Here is a 9,704-nt window from a genome sequence, read left to right as displayed (position 1 = left end):
TGAGTTACCAGACTGCCCAGAAAGTCCTGAGTGCAGACAGAGACGACCAGATTAAAGTGTTACAGGACCTCAGCCAGAACTTCCCCTCCAAAACTAGGTAGGGCTCATGCTTATTTTAATACTTTGACCACTACTTAGTAGTCATGAAATATATTTGCAAGTGTCCTTTTATGGATACTTGTTTGCCAATTGTCTGTATTCATTTTACTGCTATGTAGCAGGGAAATTAAATGTCATTCTTCTGTCTGTCCTTTTGTGTGTCTGTCTCAAAAAAATTTAACCTTGATCATATCTTTTAAATGAGAAAAAATTGAGCTTTGAATTCATATTTTACATTTGTTATCTGTAGCAAGAACTTTCCAAATGTAGTATGTTGTTTGACCTCCTGGCCTTGACTTTGAAGTTTAATCTACATGAACATGTACTTTCCAATTTTTTTAACATTGTTAATTTTTTAGGTCACCTGAGTAAACTCAGGTGACCTATTGCTATCCGTTTTCGTCCGTCGTCGTTCGTCGTGCGTTAACATTTGAACATTTTCAGCTTCTTCTCTGCAACCGCTGAACCAATTTCAACCAAATTTGGCACAAAGCATCTATGGGTGAAGGGGAACAAAGTTTTTGAATTTCATGATCCCTGCCCCCCTGGGGCCTGAGGGGTGGGGCCAAAACCACTAAAATTAATGCAATCTTTAAAAATCTTCTTCTTTACTCCTGGACATCAAGCAATCGAACTGTTTGCATGATTGTAATCAGCAATGAGTCCTCTACCAAAATGTGAAATTCATGGCCCTGGGGTCAGGGGTTCTAGTGCTAGGGTGGGGCTAAATAAGTAGGAAGTGAAAATGCATTATTTCTTTGAAAATCTTCTTCTCTGCTCCTGGGTATTAAATAAACCAACAAAGTACATAGTTATGATGAGCAAGAGTGCCTCTACCAAAATTGTGAAATTTATGGCCCCAGGGTCAGGGGTTCCGGTGTTAGGGCGGGGCTCTATTAATTATATAGTGAAAATACATTATTTCTTTGAAAATCTTCTTCTCTGCTCCTGGGTATTAAATAAACTAACTAAGTACATAGTTATGATGAGCAAGAGTGCCTCTACCAAAATTGTGAATTTTATGGCCCCAGGGTCAGGGGTTCTTGTTTTAGGGTGGGGCTCTAATGATTATATAGTGAATTGCATGAATTCTTTGAACATCTTATCCTTTGCTCCTGGTTAATATGCTAATGATCTAATTACATATTTAGGGCCAGGATTTATTTTATTTTCAGTTGTACAAAGCCTCCGCTCAAGGTTTTGAATTTTCAGAAAAAATAAAACAATTTTTTTCTTTCCAATGTCAAATATGAGTCGGGATCGAGATTTCAAATTTACGAGCTCGCACTTCCGGTTTTAAGATGAAACGGTGGGTAAATAAAGCTAGCTTGGTTTAGTGTAAAATTCATCGATACGAGTGCCATTCAAAATGTTTCACCCGTTCAAAGGACAAATAAAATGCTGACGACTTTGTTGCACAATGACATGCTGGTGAGATAATTATGTATTCGTTTCAAAAGTTTCTGTCTGTAAATTATTTTCCTCCCCCAGGTTTTAAACTGCCCGTGGTAGCTATTGCATATTGCCAGCGACTTTGTTTAGGTCTCTGTTATAGCTTACAGTCTAAGCATCATTCTTCAGATAAGGGTTGCTTATGCATCAGATGTAATGAATAAAACTATGGGAGAAGTTAAGTCCATTTGAGGTCAGAAGAAATGAACAATAACCTGAAGACATAAAAAAAAATTCGACTATTAAAAGGCAAGAATATACAAATATATACAGGCATGTAGTATCATTTGTATCGGCCAGAGAAATTATTTTACACTTAATTGAAAAAATGTTCACCGTACTCCCCAATACTCCCTGTCTGTTTTATGATAGGAATTATAATTTTAGGCATCAAGTAAATTTTAGAACAATGTCTACACATTCACCTAACACATATTAAAGAAATGAAGATATATTGAAAGACTTTTAAAGAATTGATTTTTTAAAATATATTTTGACCAACATCACAAAATTTATATAACTGGCCCAAACTGGAAGATGATGAAATAAGCAATTAAATGTTCTACTTTCCTATTTGTAAGCATTATGTGTCCAGTGGTAAGGGGCCTATTAGAATAGCATAAAAAAAGAATGTACAATTGATTTATCAAAATTTTTTTTTTATTTCCTTTTCCTTCGGGACTTTTTTATTCTCATGTTCATAACTAGACCTAAACATAAAAAAAAATGCTGGCCTTATAATGAAGAGAGGGGCCTCTTTCAAAATAGATAAATTCAGGGCCACTGGGTCAGGGGTACTTTGACTAAAAATAAATTAATGCTTTGAAATCTGCCCTTTGATAAGCAATGGTGCCTCTTTCAAAATTTGTGAATTTCATGGCTTTTGGATTAAAACACAAACCAAATACGATCGCTGGAAAGTTGTTACATGATACTCAGGTGACCTATAAGGCCCGTGGGCCTCTTGTTTAATGAGAGAAGAAACAGCTTTCTTATTTTCCTTGTACTTCATTTGTGACAATAATTTTCAAGAAGTACATGTACTATCAATTTTGACCTCATGTCCTTGACATTTAACCTAGGAACAATTCTGGTCAAATGGATATGTCAATCTTTCTTTCATTTTATATCAAAATTGTAGATCTTTGTCAAAAGTTGCTGTGAAGAGTGAGGTCAAAAATGAAATATCTCAGAACAGAAAGGTAGGTTTGCTAATGTACTTTTTGAGATTATCAAACAAGAACAGAAAAACTTGGAATTTCTTTTGGTTTATTGATGGTCAATCTATGAAGTCAGTTGAGGACGCAAAAAGTCTTTATTAAATGTTGTAAACTTTAAACATTGTCCTGAAAAAAATGTAATAAATTGAATTTATGCATATTTGTTCCTGAATCTAACTTACTAGATGTAAATACATGTACAGTACATGAAACTGCTAAATTTTTTGAGTGATAATTTAGAATTTTGATGATCTGAATATTGGTACTGGAGAGTCAGCTATGTTTTTGAATGGCATTCCTGTTGAGATGGAGGTCTATGATATATACACACTGCTGGATCTAATGAAATCAGAGGCCAGAATTATGGAGGGGCTCTTCTCAATGGGATTCAAGGCAAGTTGTTAGCTGTATTTTACCCTCATAGGGACTGGGGTTGTATTGTAATATTATCTTCCTGTACTTTTTAAATTTATGTTGTCACCAAATATTTAAACAGTAGATACAAAATATAAGAATTTATCTTTTTGTCTATGAACTTTTTAATCAAAGGTTGTATTCAGAATAAAAAAAAATTGTGATTAAATTATAGGGTGATGAATTAGAAAAGTTTATGCGTTTGGACCTAGGAGGAGATTCAAAGGAGTTTGCTTTGGATATCAGACACACAGCTATACAGGTAAAAGATTAATACCTTTTGTCTTAAACATTTTAACAATGATATAAGAATTGTGATTCTTAATAATGACCTATTGTTTCCAAATTAAATATAGTTTCAGAATTAAAGCAGTCTATAAAATGTTAAACAATATTGGTTGCATTTTGGAATCTCATAAAATAATTGGTTGATGTGAATAGTTATACATGTATGTGATTATGAAAATATTTGACCTTGACAGTTTTTGAATGACCTGGAAAATGACAAGAAGTACAAAAACTGGCCGAGCAGTGTCCAGGATATTCTGAGGCCAACCTTCCCAGGAATGCTGCGACATGTCGCCAAAAACTTCTTCCACCTGGTAAATTATCACAAGATTGTTTCCTTATAATAATCATGATTATAATGTTTTATTTTTATTATTGCAAACTGTGCACTATAATTTTGAACATTATGCTAGCTTAAATGTAACAAGCAATAATTCAATCATAACTTTTAAAATGTCCAAGATACCTAAATTTGCCGACAGGCTGCCATGGTCTTTAATGAAGCCCAAAATTCATTAATGTGTTGAAATGATTTACCCTGAAATTGATTTTCAGGTATTTTTTGTGGATCCTACAAGACAAACAGACATAGAATTAATAAAAATGGCTGAGGCCTTCCTGGTTCACAGTGCTCCAATCAGATTGAGCGTTGTGTTTGTTGTGAACTTTGACCTGGAAGCAGATCCTCATGAAGATGCTAGTATTGCAATCTCCAGAGCGTTTGACTATATAAGACAGGAACATGATTTTCCCAAAGCTCTTTCATTTGTCACAGATGTATGTAGAATTCTGTTCACTTCTTCTGAAAATACAAAAATTTATACAAAATATAAAGATTTAATTTGATTCTCAGTGAAAGAGAACCTAAAAACTGTAGGAACAGAACTAGAAAATTGAAAAAAGGACATTTTATTTGAACAAAATACAATAATTCTGTAATATACGAGGGTTGTCCCGTAAAATCGTGGACAAGTTGTCTAGTTTGAAAAATAATTATCACTGCGTTCTGAAATTTTCACAACTTTTTAGTAGATAAATTATGAATATACACAGCAAATTTCAAATAGATATATGCATAGGTAAACAAATTGTGATATTTTATGTTATGTACTGTATCGCCCTACGGCGCACGGATGATAACGTCAAAGTGTCTAAAACAGCGTCACGTTTCATATTTGCTAAACTTAAAGTTGGATAAGCCCCACTTAAATTTAGAAATTTTATTGATTTACATATGTGAGTATCTATAACCAGTTAAGAAACCAATGTGGCACACTCATGCGATCTTCTGAATATTTATTAGCAAGTTACAGACAGTATTCTCACCATCATTCAACTAAAAGAGAATATCACATCGACGGTCGACAGTGACAGCGTCCTTTGCTATTACAAATGGCAGTCTGTCCATATGTTTTGTACTATCTGGGGACTCGACCACGAAGACTTCACTAAGAAAACTTTCATTTCATTTATATACTAAAGATCTGGTGATATTTTGTCATATTTTCTTTCTTCTGTATTCATTAAAAGTCTCTTAAGGCGTCATTACAACATCCTAATCTATCTGAACTGCTCTCCGATGCGCCGTAACGTCATAAAAAGTCGCCATTTTTCGTGTATTGTGTTTATTACTTTCTTATTTCAAATGCTTGGGAAACTACCAAAAATTAACCAAATGCCTTGAAATTTTTAAAAAGACGACAGAATTGATTAAGGAATGTAATTAGGATAATTTTCATCCTAATCTTATGTATTGAAAACTTTTATTACCAATTAATTCTTATGTCTTCTCTAATATAACCTTGCTATTTTTACCGTGCGCCGTAGGACCATACCTTGTGCACATTCAAGCAGAATAAAATCTTTATTTTTGAATATATATTATCAAAAACATTATGATTCACTTAAATATGATGAATAAACATTTACTGAAAATTTCAGCTTAGTGCGCCCATTACTTTTTGAGAAAAACGCTTTGTCCACGATTTTATGGGACAACCCTCGTACTGGTAGGTTTGTACTAGCATTCATATTTTTATTCAGATTTACGAAAAGGCCAAGGGAGAAGAAATTACAGCCAAGCTGGTTATTAAAGAATTCAAAAAGAAGTATGCTGATGCAGATATGAAGGAAGTGTTTGGCAAAGACAGTGATGAATATGACATTCTCAGAAGAGTAAGACGGAAATTAATTCAAGAATATTATGAATAAAACAAAAATCTACTTAGCCTAATTTATTAATAGAATTTAAAAGACGAGACATTATTTTAAAACATGAAATTATTGTAATCTAGGATATTTTGCTTGTACAATAGAACTCGTTTAGTACGAACACAAATATAGTGAATTTACGGATATAGCGAAGTTTTTCGGGGTCCCCGGCAAAATTCTAAACAATTCTTTGTAAATTTTTGTGGTTATAAGGAAATCTTATATAGTGAATTTACGGATATAGCAAACTGTAGTCCTGTAGAGGTTAAAAATAATGAAATTTACATCTTTTATAACGAATTTTCAAAAATCTCAAAATAAGATATGTTGAACTGACTTTATTTTTAGTAAGAATTTGCAAATTAATGAAATTCAATTCATATCAAAAACCTAAGTTATCCAAGGCATGTGTTGTAATAATTTCTTCCCTACCAAATTCGGTAGTAATACTTGAAGGAAAATGTGCATATTGTAAATTTGCAATATATCCTTATACAAATTTGTTACATGGATATAGCGAATTATGGATATAGCGAATTAAATTAACAGGTCCCCAGGTCTTTGCTGTAACCAAGTATTACTGTATATGCATGTAAAGCCCCATATTATATATTTAAAATTTCATGTCTAAGATTTAAATTATTAATTTTAGGAGGAAGGTCTATTGAGATTTATACATGTTCACTGTATTTCAATTTAAAAACAACTAAGGACGTTTGAATTATTGGATGAAGAAAATTTAAAAGATTTAAATATTAACTTTTTTTCAGGCAGCTAAAGATTATGTGGAGAAGTCTGGACTGGGGAATTTCCCACAGGTCCTGCTGAACGGGAATCCATTAAAGAAGTCCTTCCTGACAGAAGATACTTTTGAGGAGGGCGTGGTCTCTCAAATAATGACACAGACTCCGGACATCCAGAAAGCTGTCTACCAGGTAAGTAAAGGAGGGCGTGGTCTCTCAGATAATGACACAGACTCCAGACATCCAGAAAGCTGTCTATCAGGTAAGTAAAGGAGGGCGTGGTCTCTCAGATAATGTCACAGACTCCAGACATCCAGAAAGCTGTCTAGTAAAGGAGGGCGTGGTCTCTCAAATAATGACACAGACTCCGGACATCCAGAAAGCTGTCTACCAGGTAAGTAAAGGAGGGCGTGGTCTCTCAGATAATGACACAGACTCCAGACATCCAGAAAGCTGTCTATCAGGTAAGTAAAGGAGGGCGTGGTCTCTCAGATAATGTCACAGACTCCAGACATCCAGAAAGCTGTCTAGTAAAGGAGGGCGTGGTCTCTCAAATAATGACACAGACTCCGGACATCCAGAAAGCTGTCTACCAGGTAAGTAAAGGAGGGCGTGGTCTCTCAGATAATGTCACAGACTCCGGACACCCAGAAAGCTGTCTACCAGGTAAGTAAAGGAGGGCGTGGTCTCTCAGATAATGACACAGACTCCAGACATCCAGAAAGCTGTCTATCAGGTAAGTAAAGGGGGGTAGTTTAAATTGTAATTCTTACGAAGTGTACTTGTATGTCTTGCAAAAACTTAATTGAATGAGTAATCATTCATTTTAAATGAAAATCAATGTGTAATTGAGAGTTTCTCTAAAGTGCAATTGACATAATTGTGTAAAGGTAGATGTAATTGTATAAACAAATAAAAATGTAATCTACAAGAGGCATTTAAAATTTATTTACACATACATTTTGAGTCTTTAGTAGTGTCTTAAACTCTGCTCTGTAATAAAAAAATTTATACAGTGTGTATGCACTGAATTATAGATTTATTTGAAATGCAGTAAATACTGTTTTGTTTTTTCTTTTGAAAATCAGGGAAATCTCCATGACTATATGAACATACTTGAGTACCTCATGGAAAAGGAGCATGTACTTCCAAGGTTGAACTCAAGAGTTCTCTCCCCTCCTAAGAAATCCCTGGATTTCACTACTACAGTCGGTCAGTGGACATATTTATTATATCTTATTTTATATTTTTCTGTAACAGTCAGTTTCAAAAGAGGAAAACAGATGGAAATACCTATCACCTTGATTTCATGATAATGTAAAAATAATTTGCTAGAGTTTTGTGTTGAAGCTCTTCAAAATTTTAAATAAGTTCTTTACTTTTATCATAAAGTCAATTGAAAGACAGTCACTGTAAACCAACTTTTATTCACGTGTCTATCAATGAAAGATCAAAAAAGGGGCTTGATTTTGAAAATTTATTGTTCAATGCGTACTAGTTTACACCAGTGAATCAGGTTCCAAAATAAAGTCATCATGAATAAAAGTTGATTTACAGTACAATGTACTGCAATAGTAAGAAAATGATTAATAAAGTTCAATAGATTAAATTTTAATAGCTATTCTTACTGAGTGTATTTATGTGATAATGATTACGTCTCTAAATATCAACATTTTACCGTACTTATAGGGATTGTATTTATTTTTTAGATGATACGCTGAGTTTGGACAGTCTCTATCAAAAGAGCTCGGGAGAGATCACGGCCGTCATGGCTCGAGATATGAAATATCTCACTAGAAAAGGTAAAATGTCTTAAATTCAAAATGTATGAGGATTTGGAATTCAATAAGTCTGAAATTTTTGTCATACTATAAAATAGCAGAGTTCTCTTCCACCTCCAATGTAGTGCAGTAAAACTTGGATATAGTAAAGTCACTGGGACCTGTGAAATTACTTCACTATTTTCATAATTCGTTATATCCTTATAAGGAATTCATAGCTGGGGATCCAAGAAAACTTTGCCATATCTGTGAATTTGCAATATCTGTGTTTGTACTAAACGGGTTTTTCTGTACACATGGTACATGTTCTCAGTTCTTGCACAAATTATGCTCTGTCCCTGAAAATAATTGTACTGTATACAAGGTTAATTTTCCCCATGTTATTTTCACCCTTTTGCCCTTGGCAACAATTTTTCTCCATTTTTAATTCGCCCAGTCATAGTTCTGTTTAAAAAAATGATACTATCATTTAAAATCTCCTCGTTTTAAATTTGCCCACATGTGATTAATGAAAATGGGCAAAATTTTCCTTGTATACAGTAATATACCAATGCTGACATCTTTGGTTTGACTTTTACAGATGAGGAGAGTTTATTTCCTGTCACTGTGTGGGTGGTGTGTGATCTGGAAACCCCCAAAGGGAGGGAACTCCTGTACTCCACCATCAAACAACTGGTAAGCTAAGTATTTTTGCTCTTTTATTGAATACATTGGGAAGCAAAACTAGTTATTAATGGAGGGTATGTTTTCTGTCATCTTTCTATAAAACCACAATAATTTTTTTTCTAGTTCTTTTGTTTAGTTTTGAAATTGGTGTTTGTTGCTAGAACTGTCATTGATGAATTTCAATATTATCCATTCAGAAAATGATTGAAGTAATATCACTTAGACTACATTTCTGCAAAAGTTGTGCAGTACATATACAAGGTATACGCAGTGCGACTTTTGTATTGACCTTGACTGATGTAATTTTTTAAAAAGTAATTATTAACTCCGAAAACTCAAACTGGGACTTAACCATAGAAAAAAACATTTCATAATAAACAGCGTTAGCTATTTTCAGAGTTATTATTAACAATTATCATTATTGTAAACATATATGTTAAAACAAAAATACACTTTATTCATATATACTAGTATGTAAATACTAGTAAATGGCTGAAAAAGACATAAATACATTGGTTGTAACTTTTACTTATTTAATTTGGATGAACAAATCCAATAGCATTTGTATATAAAATTTGTTGTTTTCATATATATGTTTACCAAAGTGATTATCAAGCAAATTATTTAAATATCCAAGTTACAAGTAAAGGTCATAAAAAAAATTATTATGATTCTTAACCAATTAAATTTGATATTTACATGACATGTCTTTCCCCATAAACTTTTCATCTAGTTTAGCTAATATATGGTTTTAATTTGAAGTTTGTAGGTTGACCAAGTGATATTCTTAACTGTTGATGTACCCTTTAAACTCCTCATGTACAAAATTA

The 9,704-nt window shown here is 33.3% G+C and overlaps 1 protein-coding gene across 1 annotated transcript; it reads left to right on the top strand.

Moving 5' to 3' along the window:
* Positions 1-6: 6 nt before the first annotated feature.
* LOC134261182 (UDP-glucose:glycoprotein glucosyltransferase 1-like) lies at positions 7-8,925 on the top strand. The gene is made up of 11 exons (XM_062743631.1): positions 7-97; positions 2,693-2,753; positions 3,012-3,164; positions 3,361-3,447; positions 3,668-3,787; positions 4,029-4,250; positions 5,517-5,648; positions 6,455-6,619; positions 7,516-7,639; positions 8,137-8,229; positions 8,789-8,925. Exons 3-11 carry the CDS (start codon positions 3,051-3,053, stop codon positions 8,890-8,892), a joined length of 1,161 nt encoding a protein of 386 aa, XP_062599615.1. The 5' UTR covers positions 7-97; positions 2,693-2,753; positions 3,012-3,050; the 3' UTR covers positions 8,893-8,925.
* The last annotated feature ends 779 nt before the right edge of the window (positions 8,926-9,704 follow it).

This window comes from Saccostrea cucullata, unplaced genomic scaffold (genome assembly GCF_032062105.1).
Source record: "Saccostrea cucullata isolate Sc308-1 unplaced genomic scaffold, CSIRO_AGI_Scuc_v1 ctg12130, whole genome shotgun sequence".
In the NCBI taxonomy this organism is placed as follows: Eukaryota; Metazoa; Mollusca; class Bivalvia; order Ostreida; family Ostreidae; genus Saccostrea; species Saccostrea cuccullata.
This window is presented reverse-complemented; position numbering and strand designations above follow the sequence as displayed.

What these genes read in the sequence shown, in the direction of transcription:
- LOC134261182 (XM_062743631.1), top strand. Translation starts at nt 3,051, where the DNA reads ATGTTTTTGAATGGCATTCCTGTTGAGATGGAGGTCTATGATATATAC. An exon ending in GGATTTCACTACTACAGTCG is followed by an intron (nt 7,640 to 8,136) that starts GTCAGTGGACAT and finishes TTTATTTTTTAG; the next exon opens with ATGATACGCTGAGTTTGGAC. An exon ending in GAAATATCTCACTAGAAAAG is followed by an intron (nt 8,230 to 8,788) that starts GTAAAATGTCTT and finishes TGACTTTTACAG; the next exon opens with ATGAGGAGAGTTTATTTCCT.